The following is a 21,333-nucleotide window of genomic DNA, read 5'->3' on the forward strand; positions in this document are numbered from 1 at the left end:
ATGTGATATAAATTCGGATTGGCAGGAAGTGACTGCTGTGGTCGTAGGGTCATGTTTGTTTTTTTGCAGGGTGGTCAGATCAAAATGATTCTGTGTAGCTTGGTGCATGTAGAAATGTTGAAATCACAATCAGAAGTGCTTATGAAAGGTGTAAAAAGAGCAGCACAATGCCACTTGAAACTGTGACGCTGACAAGCTTGGATGGATAACGGATTTTTCCAGCTTGCATGCTGCACACTATATAGGTAGGCGGAGAGCTGCTGGGATATTGCTTCTAATGGAAGAGGCAGGGCCAGGCCGGTGACAGCTGTGTTGTGGAAGGCTTGCTGGGAGGAGTGAGGATCAGTCTGTACAGCTTCTACCAGAGAGGAGAACAAAAGCCATCTCATCCCAGACAGCATGGAGCTCGAAGGGGACTTCTCACTGACAGTTCCACTCATCTTCACGGCGCTGGCCGTCATCTTGGCCATGCTTTGGGTGAAGCTGCGCTCTGCAGGAGAAAAGCAGCCAGCCAAGGAATCCCATGAAGAAGAGGTGAAGGAGAAAGTGGTAGAAACGTTAGAAGAAGAGCAGAAAGACCAAGAGGATCATGCGACAGAGGAAGAAGTGCCTGAAAGGACAGAGAATGTCCCAGTGGAAGAAGTTGGGGCGATGGAGGAACTGACCGAGGCCAAAGAAAGTGAGACAGACGCGACTGAGTGTGGAGAGAAGGAGGCGACTCCATCCAGCCAATCTAGTCAAGAAGAGGAGGACAGTAAAGTAAGACCAGACTTACATTGTCCTAATAGACCATGACAGGCCTTTTACACATGGGCCTCAGCTTGTATAAGAGCAATGCAAGATTTTATAAAGCATTTAAGACACGTTGGTGATGACTATAAGGCAACCTACAGCTCCAGTTTTGTAATATTAAAGATAGATCATAATGGGAGTGGTGGATGTTACTTTAAAAAAGCTGGCAGTGGGTTTTCGTCAAGCTTCGAGTAGAGTCGAAAACCAAGTGAAGCCTGCTTACAGCATATATAAAGTGACAGTCAGCATTCCAATTGAGGCCGGGTTCACACAAGTGCGGCCGCGGTTCGTGCCTGAGGGTCCAGTGTGTGTCTGTTCACCAGCTCAGGTGTGATTCAGGTCCAAATTTTTGCCTGAATTCGCACCTGAACCGGACCCAAACACGCACCTGACCCTTTTTCAATCCAGACCGCGGCCACCCCGGACATGTGTGAACCAGCTTCATTGAGAGCCGGTCACACTTGCCTGTCATGGGAATTGGATACGAGGAATCCCACATCCAATTTGCAAATGTGTGAACCCAGCCTAAGATCTATGTTTAACCGCCCCCAAACAAGAGCTGAAGTTTGCTTTAAAGTCATCAGCAAACCTGAAGCTCGCTAAAGGCATATACAAAACTCACCAGACTAATGGTTAGAAGAATCTAAAAGTACTTTAATAGTTCATAAAATAATCATACAAAATCCAACGCGTTTCAGGGGCTAAAACTTTCCCCTTTCTGAGGGCTAAACCACCCCAATAAAGGGGGAGACTGTCCCCTAAAAGCTTTGCATATATTCTGTAAAAGCTGAATTCCATAGATACTTAAGAGTCACACCAACCATTAGAGAACATTGCGTTTGGGGTCATGCCTTGGATCCAAGAGCTAGCATGGGTTCTGTATGATGTATAGCACTATGATCCTTAAGCTGGCCATACATTGTACAATTTTCTTATTCAATTTTCTTTAGATTTAGTGCAAGAGCCTGCCTGACTGCATACAAATTGAAAGTGTTTAGGTTTGGCCTCACATTATATGGTTTTGGTAAATCGAAAGGAAAATTGAACAAGAAAATTGTATAATGTATGGCCAGCCTTAGAGGAACTTCTGTAATATTGTCCCAGTAGTTGCGCAAACTTTTCAATGTGGACTGCGAGATTATATTCTGTGTAAACTTCAGTAAAAAGATTGACCGCTGGGTTAATTTCTAGTGTCCTTTTAAAATGGCTGCAGATGGACTTCCAGTGCCAGCGTGTAACTGGCATCCAGACGGCGCACAGCTGTGTGCACCCACCCTGCCCGTCTGCCTTGGCTCCGGAATATTTCTCTCTGTGCATTGTTATTGGACAGAATGATGTCACTGAGATTAGTCCATGCAGACTTGATGGGGTAACCCCTGTATAGCTGAAAACAAACACAACTGACTTTGAAAAAGTTAAATCAAGACTGACTTTAATTAAATTGGTGCAAAGTGGGTGTCAGCTTGGCATCTGATCAGAGATGGTGGATGAACACATTGCGTAAAAACACATTCTATATATATCCGCACATGTATATGTTTTTGTCTGTATGAAGGATTGTATTTATCATAGTGTGTCTGGTATTCACCCTTGTCTCTGAGTCTGTACTGTACATCTGGAGCACAGAGGAATGTGTTAGCATGTATATACAGAAATGCTTGTCTCTTGGTCTGGCTCACCTCCCTGTGTTAGCCGATGTTTGTGTTCTGCCCCCTATGTCTGGCCTTGTTTATACTGAATTCTGCCCTCTGGCTTAGGAATGCCTGTCTCATACCCAGGAGCTGCTTCATTTCCTGTCCACATTCCTCCTTCGTAACCCATTCCCATGACAGGGGCTTGAAAGCATCCCTGGCTACATAAACTACAGACTTACCATTGGGCTTGTTTATTAGGACAAAGTGCAACAGCCCATAACAACCAATGAGAAATAATCTTGTAAAGTGGACCTGTACTTTGCCAACACTGGGTAAAGCAACAGGTTCGCTTTACAGGAGAAACTGTATGGATGTTGGCTGAGTTTCCCCATCACCCCCCTGTCTCCCGAGCAAAAATCTATCTATCCTTCAATGCCTTGAGGAAAGTGCACGGACAATGGAGATACCACGAGAATTTAACATTCTTGCACATCAAAAATGAAAGATCTCCAATCTATACTGAGATCTTAATTGTACTAACAACATAGCTTGCGCAAAAGGAAATGTCAAACCACCGACCTGGTTTTGGAGACACTATGGAGTTGATTTACTAAAGGCAAATAGGCTGTGCACTTTTTGTGTTTATTAAATGAGGTAAAGCTTCACTTTGCAATGAATACCCAATCACGTGCAAGGAAATAACAAAAAAAAACAAAAACAGCATTTTCGCTTGTACATGATTGGATGATGGAAGTCAGCAGAGCTTTTGCTCATTTACTAAGATCTGGAGCAACTGCTCTTGCAGAGTGCAACTGCACTTGGAAGGTGCACAGTCTATTTGCCATTAGTAAATCAACCCCTATGGAATGGATTTACTAAAAGAAAATAGACTGTTGACTCTGCAAGTGCAGTTGCTCCAGAGCATAGTACATGAGGGGAAGCTCTTCTGACTCCCATCATCCAATCACTTTTTTTTTTTAAATATTCCTTGCATGTGATTGGCTATTCTTTGCAAAGCGAAGCTTCACCTTATTTACTAAGCTCTTGAGCAATTACACTTGCAGAGTGCAACTGCACTTGAAAAGTGCACAGTTTATTTGCCTTTAGTAAATCCACTCTTTGGTCCCCTTTTTAGGGTCTACCACCTTGAGAAGAGGGACCATGGTGTCTCCACAATTTTAGTGGTTTTACATTCTCTTTTGCACAAGCTATGTTATTAGTACAACTAAGATCCCAGTAAAGATTGGAGACCTTTAATTTTTGGTGTGCTGGGCAATTTTGCTATTTTGGACTCCACTTTCACCAACCCCCCAGGCTAGAGCAAGGGGCAAGCCACCAACCATCTCTCACTGCCCGACCCTCCATATGCCTCTGAGGAAGCAAGGCCAGAGCAGGAGCACATCTACCAATCTTTTATTCTTGCCCAACCCTTCACATGCCTCTGAGGAAGCCAGGTTAGAGCAGGGGCACAGCCACCGAACGTCTCTCACTGCCTGACCCTCCACATGCCTCAGAGGAAGCCAGGCCAGAGCAGGAGCACAGCTACCAAACTTCTCTCACTGCTCATACCTCCAAATGCCTCTGAGGAAGCCAGGCCAGAGAAGGGACACAACTACTAAACTTCTCTCATTGTCCAACCCTCTATATGAATCTGAGGAAGCCAGGCCAGGGCAGGGACACAACTACTAAACTTCTCTCATTGTCCAACCCTCTATATGCCTCTGAGGAAGCCAGGCCAGGGCAGGAGCACAGCTACTAAATTTCTCTCACTGCTAATACTTCTACATGCCTCTGAGGAAGCCAGGCAAGAGCAGGAGCACAGCTACCAAACTTCTCTAACTGTCCAACCCTTAAAAATGCCTCTGAGGAAGCCAGGTCAGAGCAGGGGCACAGCTACCAAACTTATCTCATTGCCTAATCCTCCACATGCCTTTGAGGATAGCAGGCCAGAGCAGGGGCACAGCAACCAAACATCTTTCACTACCCAACCCTCCACGTGCCTCAGAGGAAGCCAGTCCAGAGAAATGATAAGCTACTACACTTCACCTATTGCCCAACCCTCCACATGCCTCTGAGGAAGCCAGGCCAGATCAGGAGCACAGCTACCAAACATCTCTCACTGCCTAACCCTCCACATTCCTTCGAGGAAGGCAGGCTAGAGCAGGGGCCCAGCAATCAAACATCTCTCACTGCCCAACCTTCCACGTCTCACAGGAAGCCAGTCCAGAGAAGGGGTACAACTACCAAACTTCTTTCATTGCCGAACCCTCCACATGCCTCTAAAGAAAGCCAGGCCAGAGCAGGAGCACAGCTACCAAACTTCTCTCACTGCCCAACCCTCCACATGCATCTTGGGGAATCCAGTCCAGAGAAAGGGTACAGCTACCAAACTTCTCTCACTGCCCAACCCTCCACTCGCCTCTAAGTAATGCAGGCCAGAGCAAAGGCATAGGTATTAACCAGAGTTGACAACAATGTCTCTAGTAAAGCTCATTAGGCCCACAGTTCCTAACTCTCCACATCTGGATGTGTGCCAACACTGAAAGATGAGCAATCAATACAATGTTTTGCTGGTGTCACTGGATCATCTGTGCAAACCATTCAAATGGGTGCAATGCAGATGTAACAACATATAAACCTCTTGTGGACATATTTTAGATATTTTTGAAAACACAGTCTACATTTGAAACTCTACCTAGAGTGTCTCTTAAACTGATCTAAATACAGTTAATGAATATCTGATTGGATGTTCTGATTTACTAGGCTCTGCACATCATAGCCTTTAAGTCTGATGTATTAATTGCATCTAAAGTCAAAACCTTTTTAGTAGTGAATGTGAAAATGATTTAAAGCAGAGGTCTGCCCACCCCACGAAAAATTAAAAGTCAGCAGCTAAAAATACTGCAACGGCTGACTTTTAATATTAGGACACTTATCTGTCCAGGGAGCCCGCGATGTCGGCACCCCAGCTGATTTTTGGATCGGCTGTCGGGTGCAGCCGCCACCATTGCCGGTAAGGGGACCCAGCAGTGAAGCCTTTTGGCTTCACAGCCGATTCCCTACTACGCATGCGCGAAGTGCGCTGCGCTTTCTAATTGGCTCGGCGATAGGGGAAGGGGGAGAGGGCCGAGCTTCGCCATGGCAATGTCTCCAGAGGTGGGGAAGGGGACCTGTCAAAAACAGGTCCACACTGAAAGGTGCCAAATGTGGCACCGGAGAGAGGGAGAGGAGACGAATAAGCGGAAGTTCCATTTTTGGTGGAACTCTGCTTTAATGTGAAATTGTTAAAACCTCTGTAAGGTTTTCATTGTTGTCTGTGTCCCCAATAGGTAAAATGTACCCTCTCTATTTGTCCTGGTAACCACTCTCAATGTGATAGACAGTGATAAGAAATGCAAACTTTTACAGTTGTCACTGGAACAGGAGGTGATTCAATAGTGACATTTGTATTGGTGACAAATGTCTAAGGGTGAATTTGGATTTGAATAGATTTCCTCCCACTTCCTGTGGTATCTCCAGAACAGGAAGTAAGGGGGTTATCTTTTCAATGGGACATGACAGCGAAAAGATATAATAAATGTGCTAAAACCAAAAAAAAGATAGGCTTTAGATACAGTATAACTAATGGGACGCCTTCCTTTACACGCACATGAACTTTAATAGCATCCCAGTCTTAGTCCGTAGGGTTCTATATTGAGTTGCCCACCATTTGTAGCTATAACAGCTTCAATTCTTCTGGGAAGGCTGCCCACAAAGTTTAGGAGTGTGTCTATGGGAAGGTTTAACCATTCTTCCAGAAGTGCATTTGTGAGGTCAGGCACTGATGTTGGACGAGAAGGCCTGGCTCCCAGTCTCCGCTCGAATTCATCCCAAAGGTGTTCTATCAGATTGAGGTCAGGACTCTGTGCAAGCCAGTCCAGTTCCTCCACCCCAAACTCGCTCATTCATTTCTTTAAGGACCTTGCTTTGTGCAGTGGTGCGCAGTCGTGTTGGAACAGGAAGGGGCCATCCTCAAACTGTTCCCACAAAGTTGGAAGCATGAAATTGTCCAAAATGTCATAATCCTCCCTCCACCAAATAATTTGGACTGGATGCAGGAACGTAGCCACCCTCTGTTGCTCGCTCCTGAAATGGATTAGGAGCTATGGGATTTGTAGTGTGCATAGAGCAGTGCACATGGCCACAATGAACGTGCACTGCTCATTCAAAACAAACCAAAGAGAGGGGGAAAAGGAGAGGTTACAAAAATAGATTACAGGGCCATTAAAGGCTTAAGGTTTTTTACCTTCATGCATTAAAAGCCTTCTTTGTGCAGCAGCCATCCCCCCTAATACTTACCTGAGTCCCATCTCAATCCAGCAATGTGCAAAAGAGACTTGTCTCTCTGGAGACTCTCACTCCTCATTGGCTGAGGCATGCAGTCACAGCCACTGAGCCAATGAGGAGAGAGAGAGAGGGCGGGACCAAGCTGCAGCTCTGTGTGTGAATAGACACGCAGAGCAGCGACTTGGGAGCGAGCCTGCTTGGATGCCCAAGGGAGAGGAGGATCCAGGCTGCTCCGTGCAATTAATGTTTAATAACATGCCTCACTGGAAAAGGCTGAGAGATTAGAGGCAGAGCAATCCACATGGCTGGATCTTCAAAGACTGGGCGGAGGTGTAAAAATATAAGGCCTAGAAACCGCATGTTGCCCAGGATCACCGAAGTGACACATCTACTCCCCGGGCTCTGCATGCTCCAAGCAGATGTTTTGACAACATGCAAGGGATTATATAACCAGAGAAGTAATAGACGTTTTATTTGAAATTGATGTTAGCCTGTCATAACCCTCTAAGATTAGCTTCTACTATTTCTTCTTCATAGCTTGTGCACAATACACGCATTGCCTAAAACCCTACAGCATACAAGTCTTATAAAAATAGTACATGCTTGCTTTTGGCTGGCTTGATTAAAGCTAAAGTTTAATCTGCTTATACAGAATTTGGCCTTTCCTGGTTCCTCCTTTCCCCCTTCATCAGCATGTTGATTAAAATAAAACCTTTTCCATCTTCATTACAAATCTTTTTTTAAACACATTGATCACATTACTGGGTCACTGTGCTTCCCTATGCAATGCAGTCAGATTATAACTGGTGGGCAGAGCCAGCTGAAGCTTCCTGAAAACATCACAGCACCCCGCATCAGTACAATATGCAAGCTGTAGGCTGGTTTTTGGGAGGGGTTATGTGCAGGGCTTTTTTTCAGCTGGAACGCGGGGGAACGTAGTTCCGGCACCTCCATCACTGCATGTATGTAATAGCAATGGGTGCTGGGGTGTGCTGGAGGGTCTATTGATGCTGGGGAATCTATTGTTGTTGGAGGGGATCTATTTTTGGGGAGGTCTTCTGTTGCTTGTGGGGGATCTATTGTGGCTTGGGGTGGGTCTTATGTTGCTGGGTGGTCAATCGTTGCGGGGAGGGATCTACTGTTGAGGGAGGGGTCTTTGTTGCTCATTGATTGATGATCTAATGATGCTGGCTGCTGGAGAATCTATTGTTGCTGGAAGGGATCTATTTTTGCAGTGGGGTCTATTGTTGCTGGTGGGGGATCTATTGTTGCTGGGTTGGGTCTTTTGTTGCAGGGGTCATTCAGTGCTGGGAGGGATCTACTGTTGAGGTTAGGGTCTAATGTTCCTGGCTGTTGGAGGGTCTAGTGATGTTGGCATTTGGGAGCCAATTGTTGCTAAGGTAGATCTATTGTCGCTGGGGTGTCCATTGTTGCTAGATTTATTTGACTGCCTTTCTTGTTATCATTAACAAATTCCATACAAAATACTTAGCACCACAAAATGATACTTGGTTCTGTATTCTTTAAAGGGGTAAGGGGTGGACAAAGGAATGGTTGCTTGGAGGTGGGTAGGGGCGGAGTCAGGGGGTGACACGGAAGGGAGGAGTTCCTGCACCTATTCTCTGAGAAAAAAAGCCCTGGTTATGCGAATATCAAAATGCTTTGATGGGGTGGTTATCAGTCTAAAGCAGGGGTCATTTGCATGAAAGCTGTCCTAGGTATGCCCACAGATGGTGCTGAGTCTCCAGTAGTGAAAGACGTGAAATCCAGTTAAAGTTTTACTAAACACTCAATAGTAAAATCAGTCTATGCAGTAAAGCATGCTTGCTATACTCACTGTGGAACCTAAGGGGTTTATTGTGTAAAACGTCTGTTTCATCCTGTCTTCTCTGATCCTCCACTTCTTCCACAGTCCCCAATCCATCTCCTGATAGAACAGAGCCTTGAGGGCTAGCTGCACATGCTCAGTTTGTTGTGTATTGCTAGTTTTTTTTTTTTTTGCTTGGGAGAATGGATGCAATCAGCACAGGGCCAATCAGCACTGTCCAGACAGAGGGTCAGGGGTTGATCGGTTCCATGTTACCGATCAATTTTTATCGGGGCTATGTAACTATCGGTTTATGCTCTCTTATCTACATGTATCATATTTTTGTACCACAATAAACACTTGTTTGATTACATATACATTTAGTCAGATTGCCTTTCCTTTGAGCCCCACTTTTTCTTGGTCCCCCTCCTGTTTGGGACAATTGTTGTTTTTCAGGGGTTCTGCAGCCTCATAGGACAATCAGGGGAGAATGAAAACTCCTCCTAAAAGCTTTAACCAGACACTGATAGACGTGATAAGACTGCTATATACTGCTGATGAGAAAAGGTGTTTAGCAGTTTATATTTAATAAAACTATTGCATTTCCATGTTCTGTGTATTGTGGGAGACCAGATATAGTGAATGCAGGGTCCTGTTTTTTTATATGCTCTGTTTTTGCTGGAAGAGTGGTCTATATAGCATGTTCCCAGCACAGAGACCGGGCTGTCGCTGATAGCTCTCGATCTCCTACTAACAATTTGGAGGCGAGCAGACTGCCTCTCTATCACATGATGGCTGTGATAGCCTGTGACTAAGCTATCACAGTGATCACTCAGTAGAACCCGTCTCTGCACTGTTTATCTTCTCTGAATGGAAAAAAAAATGTATCTACTTTTTTTTTTTATTCTTTTTTTTTTTTTTCAATACAGTAGAAAAACAGATATGTCATACAAGACAGTAGACCAAACAAAAAAAGCAGCAAGCAAACCAGAGAACCACAGCACCAGTGGTTACTACAGCATACTCCAATCATCCCCCAATAGGAAAATGGTCTTGCAGTGTGGAATATACAATGTATCTTTTTCACCTAGTTAGAGGAGAAGTGTTTTAAAAAATTCTGTATGTAAGGGAAAAAAATTATAGGGCCAGTTCACACCACGTGCAGTCCAGTGAGTATTTTTTTCTGCATCAAAAACGCATGGAAAGTAGGTTATATGGTTTTCAATGGCATAGTTCACACCAGTGCTTGCAGTTCCAGTGCGTTCCAGTTCCTGAAAAAAAAGGAGAACATGCTCCATTTTTTCTGCACTGGACTCTACTGGAACGCTGTAAAACGCATCAAAAACGCATCGGAACGCACCTAAATGCACCAAAAACGCACTGCAACACACTCGTGCTTATTTATTGTTAAGAAAAAAAGAGGGGGGGGGGAAGCAATGGAATGCATCAAAAACGCACTGGAATGCATCAAAAACGCACATGCAGAAAAGCACCTGGAACGCATCCGGACTGCGTTTCTATGGTGTGAACTGGCCCATAAATAAAAAAATAAAGATTAAATGGCTAGGTCAGGACCCGATCCAGATTAGTGTTAGGGTCAAAGATCATGGACAGGGTCAAGGTAATGGAATGGGTCACACTTTATGCCAAGGGTCAAAAGTCAAGATTTAGGTAGGATAAAAAAGATGTGTTTTATTTTAAAGTAGTGGCAGCTGCAGGGTTTGAGATTCCATGGCTGTAGCTTATTGGGTGGTGGCCTGTTATGTGACAATTTCCGTGTGGACCCTGGCCAATGAGTGTGGCCTGAATCGTAGCTCATCCCTAGTCTCTAAAGAGCACTTTTCCCCTCACTTCCTCTCCCAGGACAAGAATGAGGGGAGTCCTCCCTAATGTGCACACCACAATACAAATGTGACAGACATTCTAACCCAGGGTATCTCAACTGGGGTTCCATGGAACCCTAGGATTCCTCCAGAGGTTGCCAGGGGTTCCTAGAGCAATGATCAATTTCAGATAAGTCCCCACTAACACCATTGATCTTTTTAGCTATCTGTAAGGGGGTAATTCTTCCCAATGACCACAAATGTAAGGAGCATACTTCCCACTGACCATCACACCATCACACTAATGTATCAGGAGTTGTAGATATAGTCATTTTTAGCAGGGGTTCCCTGAGACTGGAAAGTTATTTCAAGGGTTCCCCCATGTTGAAAAGGTTGAGAAAGGCTGTTCTAACCCATATACACATCTACATAAAAGAGAAAAACATTTGGTTGACCTTTCATTAAAGCACAGATGAGACAGAAAAGGAGAAGTGCAGGGAATGACTGCACAAATCAGAGATATCTCTTCCATCTTCAGCTCTGACAGTGGTTTATTGCATGCACTTTTGTTGGGTGAGGCCTTTGTTTAGATAACTCATAAAAGGACAGATGGAGTTTAGATTTGTCAAAAGGCAGACTTGATACTCTCTGGAGAAATAAAGAAATGTTGGTTTGAGGCTCCATCCACACTTGTGCGACGCAATTTTGGACATCAAAGTCAAATGACAAGTCCTTCCCCATGTCATTGTCCTCCTCTTACTATGACAGTGTTCAAGCCTGCCCTTACACCCAAGCATTGCATCATGGGAGGAGGTTCCCAATATGTGGAATATTTTTTTCAATGGCTCTGAAGGAGCTTCAGAGAAACATGAATTGCTCGTGGGATGCAACACACTCAATAATGAAATAAAGTAAAGATTTATTGGTAAATACAATTTCCAACAGATCAACAGTGACATAATTGCCATATAGTCAAGCAGATAGGTCAATATATACAGTAAATATTAATTCTGTAGCCAAGTACAGGGTTTCAAGGATCAATCCATAATAGGTGTGAACTGGCATCTTTGTTATCCGACACGTTTAGTGACATAGCGTCACTTCCTCAGGGGCTCAATTGTCTATAAAAGTAGAAATAGTTTAGGAATATATGATACATAATACAATGTATTATGTTATTGCAAAGATTGGGTATCAACCAAAAGGGGACCCATACTTACAAAACTGCAAGACATCACATGCTCATGACAATAGGACTCATGACCCAGGAACTGAGGGTGTGGGATTCGGAGGGCCCAGCAGTGCAAACAGGACAAGATAGAATTGTGGGCATGGAGCGCAATCCAACAAGTCCCCCACCGTGATAGCTGTGAAAGATGTGTTTTATGTGTTAGTATACATGACATAAAACTACCAAGTAGGTGTTGACAAGAAAAAAAATAATGTGTGTAAGGAATGTGGGATGTATGTACATTATAGTACATACATGCAAATGTGTGCAAAAAATATATCACAAAAAAGGATAAACAATAAAAAAGTTAAAAAAAAGGAGCATCAGAGCATCAGGCAGGCATGGTGAAGGTGAGCATAAGTGGATCAGAAGAGGAGCCAGCCGCCTGGTTCTGAGTTGCCACTTTAACCTTTTGCCAATCCACCCAACACATCTGTGCATCAGCAGGGCTGTTGTGCTTAGATCACCCTCACTGCGGTGGAAGGGGCTCCTGGTCATTCTGTGGTTGGTTGTTGTGACATGATCAGGACATCCACCTCTACCTTCTGTCATTCGAAAACTCCTTAAAGGACCAGCAGGAGGCATTTTCTAGGAATTAAATTAACATTCTCTATACCATTCCCAAATTGGAACTCAAAATATTTTCAAATGCTGCTCTAAACTTTCTGAAAGCCATGCAAATGCTTTGTACACAATGACCTTATACAAGATGAAGCCTAATATACAAGGCCTTATTTATGCATTTATAGACTTTGTAGAATGAGATTTACTCTGGTAGAACTATTCCCAGTAGAGTGCAAAAATAGTATGTCAGCTTTTTTGTACTTTGGGTTTGTGTGTGGATCACCAGGGAAAATTTGCTCTAAACATTTTAGTATATAGGAATACTTTGCTGTTGGAAGATAACATTGGTCATAAATGGCCAAGATAAAGATAACATTGGTCATAAAACTATGAATTCATTAAGCTGCAGAAACAATATGGTATGCTACAAGATTTTATCTGGCACACAACTAGGTTTACTAGCGTATCATCACTGTGCACAGATTGTGGATTTAGGTCAGCCAAGGCTGGCTAGGGTCTCCACTTCTGACTGCCTAGACCTCCCCCACCACCACCACTGGCCTCCTAGAAACCAATGATGTGCTTCATAGCAGCCCCAATTCACCATCAATTGTCATATAGGCCAAGGGCACCTCCCCTCTTCTTCTTTAGATAAGGTTTGCACACACCTGTAAAGGAGAGACCATATTGTGTCCCACATACTCCAGGCCTGAAGCCCACCCTTTTCAATAAAGAATGTCCACACAAATAGCTTTTCAACATTTTTACTGTGAAATAATAGGATAACAGGCTGTACAGCCACCTCTTCAAGTTTACACTATAGGCCTTCAGTATGTAGCACCCCCAGCAATGCTAGTGTGCTAGTGTTAGTTATTTTTTTTTCTGTTAGGCTTCCTGTACACGGGACATTTTTACAACCTCTCCTGAACGATTTAACTTGACAGATAGTAACCCACATTTAAAATGTTTGTTTTGCTGTGTTTACATGCCGCATTTGCGTTTAGAAGTGTTTCTAAAAAAAAAAAAAAAAATGTTTTTCTTTTCAAAATAGTCAAAAATGAAAAACGCCTGTATACAAAAACATGTTTAGAAGCGTTTGGCGCTTGAAATGCCTCTAAACAGAGCTTCTGAACCAATTGTTTTTGCGTTCCAAAAAAAGCCTCTAAACTCAACTGCCTAGAAATGACTGTAAATGACCCTGTGTACATGGACAGATAAGATAACATAGAGGAGAGTTCAGGAGCGAATGAAAAAAATGCCCAACTGCTCCTTAACATCCGTTTACCAGCAGCAGTGTACATGAGGCTTAAGTAGGTAAATTCAGGCTTGGCTGGCAGCTAAGCCTGTGTGTTTTTCTGGGTCAGGGTTGAGTGACTCAGGAAGGGCTGGCATGACTCACGGGCAGCATCTCTGATACCTCCCTCTACTTCTAGAGGGAGGCACCAACTAGAAATAAAGCGTTACTGGATCTACTTATTACCAATAATACAGACCTGATCACGGATGTGGAAATACAGGGCAATTTAGGTAACAGTAATGACAGGTCAATTGGCTTCAGTATAAATCACACAAATAGGAAACATAAGGGGAATACAAAGACAATGAATTTCAAAAGAGCCAACTTCCCTAAACTGTGAGCCTTGCTAGAAGGCATAAATTGGGATAAAATCTTAGGAACAAAGAACACGGAGGAGAGATGGGTTTTCTTTAAGAGCATATTAAATAAGAGCATTAGCCAATGCATCCCATTGGGTAATAAATTTAAAAGAGCGAACAAAAGTCCTGGATGGCTTAACTCCAATGTAAAAATGCATATAAAAGCAAAGGAGAAGGCCTTCACCGGGACCAGATGGCTTGCTCCCAAGGGTACCTAGGGTACTTAGGGAACTCAGTCAAGTAATTGCAAGACCATTATTCCTAATTTTTACTGACAGTCTACTGACTGGAATGGTACCAGCTGATTGGAGAAAAGCCAATGTAGCACCAATATTTAAAAAGGGCCCAAAATACATCCCTGGGAATTACAGACCAGTTAGCCTAACATCAATAGTATGTAAACTCTTGGAGGGGATGATAAGGGACTATATACAAGATTTTAGTAATGAAAACGGTATCATTAGCAGTAATCAGCATGGATTTATGAAGAATCGTTCTGCCAAACCAGTCTATTAACCTTCTATGAGGAAGTGAGTTGCCATCTAGATAAAGGAAGGCCCGTAGACGTGGTGTATCTGGATTTTGCAAAAGCATTTGACACAGTTCCCCATAAATGTTTACTGTACAAAATAAGGTCCGTTGGCATGGACCATTGGGTGAGTACATGGATTAAAAACTGGCTACAAGTGCGAGTTCAGAGGATGGTGATAAATGGGGAGTACTCGGAATGGTCAGGGGTGGGTAGTGGGGTCCCACAGGGTTCTGTGCTGGGACCAATCCTATTTAATTTGTTCATAAACGACCTGGAGGATGGGGTAAACAGTTCAATCTCTGTATTTGTGAACGACACTAAGCTAAGCAGGGCAATAACTTCTCCGCAGGATGTGGAAACCTTGCAAAAAGATCTGAACAAATTAATGGAGTGGGCAGCTACATGGCAAATGAGGTTCAATGTAGAAAAATGTAAAATAATGCATTTAGGTGGCAAAAATATAAATACAATCTATACACTGGGGGGGGGGGGGAGAACCTCTGGGGGAATCTAGGATGGAAAAGGACCTGGGGGTCCTAGTAGATGATAGGCTCAGCAATGGCATGCAATGCCAAGCTGCTGCTAATAAAGCAAACAGAATATTGGCATGCATTAAAAAGGGGATCAACTCCAGAGATAAAGCGATAATTCTCCCGCTCTACAAGACTCTGTCCTGGCCGCAGCTAGTGTATGCTGTCCAGTTCTGGGCACCAGTCCTCAGGAAGCATGTACTGGAAATGGAGCGAGTACAAAGAAGGGCAACAAAGCTAATAAAGGGTCTGGAGGATATTAATTGTGAGGAAAGGTTGCAAGCACTGAACTTATTCTCTCTGGAGAAGAGACGCTTGAGAGGGGATATGATTTCAATATTCAAATACCATACTGGTGACCCCACAATAGGGATAAAACTTTTCACAGAAGGGAATTTAACAAGACTCGTGGCCACTCATTAAAATTAGAAGAAAAGAGGTTTAACCTTAAACTACGTAGAGGGTTCTTTACTGTAAGAGCTGCAAGGATGTGGCATTCCCTTCCACAGGCGGTGGTCTCAGCGGGGAGCATCGATAGTTTCAAGAAACTATTAGATAAGCACCTGAACGACCGCAACATACAGGTATATACAATTTAATACTGACAAATAATCACACACATGGGTTGGACTTGATGGACTTGTGTCTTTTTTCAACCAAAGCTACTATGTAACTTCTGAACACTAGAAGAAGATTCCAGAAGAACGGGAGTAGAAGGGAAGGAGGAGCTGCGAGGAGTATTCATGAGGGCCCTGACCAATCCCCAACAGATCAGTTTGCAGGGGGCAGGCCTCCCCAGATATTTAGGGTCAGCTCAGCTGGGGCAATGGAGTTCAGGTGGAAGATGGAGATGGAGTGTTAGGCTGTCGGAGGCCTTTTAGAGTAACCCCTTAGTCTGGGGGGGTGAACTCAGGCCTGGGCTCGGGTGCAGAAGGGACCCTTCTCATGATACACAGGGGGATCCTGACCAGGAAGTATGGGAGCAGGGAGAGGACAGCAGAAGAACATTGCCAGACAAATCTCCAGGAAGGAAGACAGCCAGGAGCGCTGGTGTGTGTTACAGTCAGAGGACTGAGAGGCATGTCTGAAGGGACTGGGTGCAAGCAGTCAAAGGTGTACACATGCTGCAGCAGGATCTAAGCCCCCTGTTGCTTTTGGTGAGTGTTACTGCCTGTCAATTGCGACCCATTCAAGTAAATAGGGGAACTCTGCAAGCATCCTGCAAATGCATGCTTCTGCGGGGTCCAAGGCATTAAAGCAGGTGATGAGAAAGCAACACAACGCTGCCTGCTTTAACCCCTTGTTTGCTTTTCTGCGCAAGATTGCAGGGCACTTGCAGAGCAGCCTCATTCACTTGAATGGGTCATGCTTGGCAGGTACAACACCCACCAACCATGACAGGGCGTATAACTCCTGCTGCGGCTGTGACATGTGTACACCCCTAGCCACTGCAGCAACACATAAAAACACGTCTTAACTATGGCGTTCTGTGCCCCCTATAAAGCTGCTTTCACGCTGATGTGCTGCAGTTTACCTGCACCACGGGTGCAGCGTAGTGCATCTGCAACTTTCCTGGGTTAGCTGCGCTTTGCCATAAACTTCTACTATATCCTGCCGGTGTGGCACACTTTCTGACAGCGCACCAAAACTCCTGCGTTTTGGTGCGCTTTCAGAAAGTGCACCAAACTCGCAAGATATAGTAGAACTCTATGGCTAAGTGCAGAAAACCAGCAGGAAAGCTGCCAGTACACTGCACTGCACCTGCGGTATGGGTAAACCACAGTACATCAGTGTGAAAGCAGCCTAATACTATTATGCCCAGTGTATTGTTTCACAATGACCTAAAGATCTCTTCTTTCCTGCTGCTGGCACCACGCTGGAGACCGCTAGCAGAGATAAGAGATGGAGTGCAGTTGGTATCACTCTACATGGGACAGGAGCCAGCACTACAGAAGAGGTATCGGCCTATACGGCTCTTGCTCCCTACTACAGCCCCAACTTTACAAGAAGTCCCTCTGAATTGCACTCTATTTGATGCTCTGGGATGGCAGCTCACCAAGCCCAAACCGTGATCTACTAGTCACCTGGCCACGATCTACTGGTAGATCATGATCTACAGGTTGCTGACCCCCGTTCTAGTTCAACCAATAAAAGAAAAAATTATACAATCCTATATACACAATCCTATACCTACAGTTGATCCAGAGGAAGGCAAAACAACAGCAAAGCATGATCCAATTTGCTCCAGCAGGGGAAAAAATTCCTTCCTGATCCCTCAAGAGGCAATCGGATCATCGCCCAATGATCAGGCAGGAAGCTAAAAACCTAAAACAGACCTCTACCTTCTCCCTCTTATATAAAAGCACAAGCATTACATAAATCAATATGCTAGACTCAACACATATAACCAGTGTAGCTTGCCTCATCTTTTTGCTTCTCATACAATGCTGCTTCCACACCTTCCTTTGAATCACACTGCCTTTTTGGAAATGGGCTATTGGAAAAAATACTCATTCAATCATTTTTTTATTCTACACAGATATTAAGGCATTGGAATGCTGGCAATGGACTGCATTACATACGTTTCTGTTTGCATTTTACAGTGCAGTAATGCAACACACAGATATGAACCTGTGAAAACCACCAAAACAAATCATTCTTCCTTCCCCATTGACTCCAAACATTTTCCCAAAATAGTTAAATTCACTAAAATCACCAGATTTTTTGCTGAAATCTTTTGAAAATCAGATCTCTCTGAAATAGCTCATTCCTAGTAGCTAGACTTCTGCTTTAATATTTAATGCCACATCTTAGCTTTGTCAGATTTTCCACTGGCTGCAGAAAAAGCTATCCTACATGGCAGATATGGCACCCTCATTCCAAATACATTCTGAACAGATAATGATTATATTTTACTATATATTTTACTATTATGAAATTAATTATTACATGCATTCAGTAAGTGGAGGAATGACATAATCCATTTTTTATTACTTCTGAACAAAATGCCATTTGCCTAAAAGCTGACCTGTAGCCCAGTGAAATGACAAAAGTAACACTACAAAAAGGGGAGCTGTCATCATTAGCTGCCAGTGAATAACCTTCCCTGTGCTGCCAGCCCCTTTTCTGATTCTCATCATGTCAGCCTGCCAATAAGTCGGATTACACACCAGGGCCCTTTAAGACAGACCTTTTAAAAACTTATCAAAGTGTTCCATTAAGGCCCCATTCACACTTGCGAATAGGGCAGTTTGCGATTACCTGGGGGGAAGCCATCGCTATTTGAGGAAGGGGGGCACCATCCATCTTTAAAGCTGAATTCCAGCCTCAAAAATGTTTTTTTTTTTTTTTTTAAGTCAGCAGCTACAAATAATGTAGCTGCTGACTTTTAATACGGACACTTACCTGTCCAGGGAGCCCGCGATGTCGGCCCCCTGAAGCCAATTCATGTGTCGGCTCGGGTGCAGGCGCCACCATTGCAACTAAGGGAAACCGGCAGTGGAGCCTTCAGGCCTCGAAGTGTATGTAAACTCCAACAATTAACTTTTATTTACATCCTCCTTTTTTGGTCAAAGCAGAGTTAAAGCAGAGTTCCAACCAACTATACAACTAGGTCTTAAACTAAAGACCACCCCCCCACCCTCATTTTTGTATATATATTTTTTTCTTTTTGAAGTACAAAGATGTACTTCCATCCCAACCGTGCCGCAGCAAGGTACATAATTTCTTCTTCTGTATCGAAGAGGAGGCAGCAGAAGAGGAGACAGAAGAGGAAATGATGTACCTCGCTGCGGCGAGGTTGGGATGGAAGTACATCTTTATACTTCAAAAAGAAAAAAAATATATATCCAAAAACGGGGGGGGGTTGGTCTTTAGTTTAAGACCTAGTTGTATAGTTGGGTGGAACTCGGCTTTAACAGACCAAAAAAGGAGGATGTAAATAAAAGTTAATTGTTGGAGTTTACATACACTTCTTTTTTATTTAAAACGCCATGTTCCCAAAAGTGTTAGTCTAACTTTCCCTAAAAAATGCACCAGTGTCTGTCATGCACTTGCCTACAAGAGATATGATCCGAAAGGGTTAAAATATCTTATTCTGACTCTGGCTCAAAGGAGTGAATAAAACTCATTCCCAAGTGAGTCACTTGCAGCAGAGATCCGGCCTTACAAGGCAAAGAGCCTTACTCGGTGTTGAGCTGTGATCCAGGATCTAAGTAGTTCCCTTTTTTCTGCTAGCATACAGTAAATCTGTCCAACGGGCACCACTCAAACTGTGTATTACTCTGCTCTGCTATTTCTGTGACTTCCTCTGCCAATATATTACCCTAAGGCCTCAGGGCTCCCTCTTCAGCTTCTGCATTGTGCCATGTGGCTTCCTGTGGTTTGATGTCGCTGATCATGCCTTTTGATTCTGTTGTCCTCTCTGTGAATACAGGGGGCATTCTGAGGTTAGATACCAGATTGTAAGGTTTTACAATGGCGCCCAGGCTTATCTGCACCTTGCACAGTATGCCTTGGACCTGCTAGAGGAAGTAAGAAGATTACAGCTTGAAAAGATTAAACTATTTAAATCTTCACTGCCAGCTGATATTCTAAAGACAGGAGACTAACCACACTCTGGGAGATCAGAAAATGCCTAACTACAAACTGCCACTGCTGTGTAGTCTTAGGAAAATACTTGGACCTTAGACTTCATTCACAGATTCCTGAATCCTGGAAACCTGCAGTTGGGATCCCAGACCCCAGGGCTGTAAGCACCTAAGTGCACATATCCACACACCCAGTAGTTAGGGACAAATGTGGTTAGGGACAGATGTCCACCCCTGGACCAGACATCTGTTCCTAACCACAGGTAACCGGATACCTGGGGATAGATACTTAGTGCCCTGGATCCTTTTAGCCTGACATTTAGTTGTATAGGGTGAGCAGCCGCCTCTGATCGTAACACCTAGGATCCAGTCTCAAGTATCTGCACTATACTTGACCCAGGAACCCGCAGGAGGGCACTTTTTGCCCATGTAAATGAAGCGTAAATAATACAGAATACAATTCCATACTTTTAAGGGATCCTTCCATTTTGCACATTTTTGAACTCCATCCAGATAAATATGAGAATATAGTATATTCACTAAAAATAAATAAATGTGTGTTTGAATACAACTAGTGTAAGCACCTACATTTCTTTTGATAGCGGCTTCTGGTATTCCCCAGCCTGGGAGAGGAAAGAGCCAGTCAGGCTTTGGTGTAGTGCACATGTGCTTTTTGGATATAGTAGGGGAGCGTTAGAACCCCAATAAAGTTTTAATTGCTGAATACATTTGGAATTGAAGCACTACGCTTTGATAATATAATCCAAATACAAGTCTATTACAATGTAAAGAAGACTGTACAAGAAAGCCTATGCTTTTGAGTAGCCAAACCTGAACCCCTTCATCAGGACATAAGAAAGAACGTATTTGGACTGGATAAAAAGTAAATCGTATGGTGTATTGAGCGTTGTGTGGATTAGCACAGTCTTTTGTCAGCAGCTGGTTCTGGCAGCAACCAAGTGATACCCCCTACACAAATACTACTAACATACTATCATATAGTAATAGGGAAACCTATACAGGCCATAGATTATGCATCTTTTTTTTCATTCAGCCAGCGTGTTGAATGAAAAAAAAAAATTACTAGATTCCCCCATCAACACCGGATCGGTGTTGATGGGGAAATCCCTCCTGCAGAGCTATTGTACTCTGACAGCAGGGAGAGTTCCCCACAGTCAGAATACAATGATGCTGGCTATAGCTAGCGGCACTGATCGAGCAAAAAAAACGACAGGCTGGTTGTACAGAAGTCAATCGAGATTTCAACTTCTGTACAACCAGCCTGCTCATGGATGGATTGGCATTTGGCTGGTCCTGGTAAACTGGCCGAATTTCGATCCATCTATGGCCAGCTTAATGCCCCGTACACGCGGTCGGATTTTCCGACGGAAAATGTGTGATAGGACCTTGTTGTCGGAAATTCCGAGCGTGTGTGGGCTCCATCACACATTTTCCATCGGATTTTCCGACACACAAAGTTTGAGAGCAGGCTATAAAATTTTCCGACAACAAAATCCGTTGTCGGAATTTCCGATCGTGTGTACACAAATCCGACGCACAAAGTGCCACGCATGCTCAGAATAAATAAAGAGATGAAAGCTATTGGCTACTGCCCCGTTTAGAGTCCCGACATACGTGTTTTACATCACCGCGTTCAGAACGATCGGATTTTCCGACAACTTTGTGTGACCGTGTGTATGCAAGACAAGTTTCAGCCAACATCCGTCGGAAAAAATCCATGGATTTTGTTGTCGGAATGTCCGATCAATGTCCGACCGTGTGTACAGGGCATTAGAGTTCCAGTGCTACTTATCCATTCCTTCAAGCTTTTTATTGTTGTCTGTGTCCC

The 21,333-nt window shown here is 43.8% G+C and overlaps 1 protein-coding gene across 3 annotated transcripts in view; it reads left to right on the forward strand.

The window, feature by feature from the left end:
* Positions 1-202: 202 nt before the first annotated feature.
* MXRA7 (matrix remodeling associated 7) overlaps positions 203-21,333 on the forward strand; it is a 71,825-nt gene continuing 50,694 nt past the window's right edge. The window contains exon 1 of one of the 3 annotated variants that reach the window (XM_073606219.1): positions 203-759. In XM_073606219.1, coding sequence (XP_073462320.1) covers positions 400-759 — 360 coding nt within the window. In that variant the 5' untranslated portion in view covers positions 203-399. The remainder of the gene's footprint in view (positions 760-21,333) is intronic. The other 2 variants (XM_073606222.1, XM_073606221.1) reach the window with 2 other exon arrangements.

Source organism: Aquarana catesbeiana, linkage group LG12 (genome assembly GCF_042186555.1).
Source record: "Aquarana catesbeiana isolate 2022-GZ linkage group LG12, ASM4218655v1, whole genome shotgun sequence".
Classification (NCBI taxonomy): domain Eukaryota; kingdom Metazoa; phylum Chordata; class Amphibia; order Anura; family Ranidae; genus Aquarana; species Aquarana catesbeiana.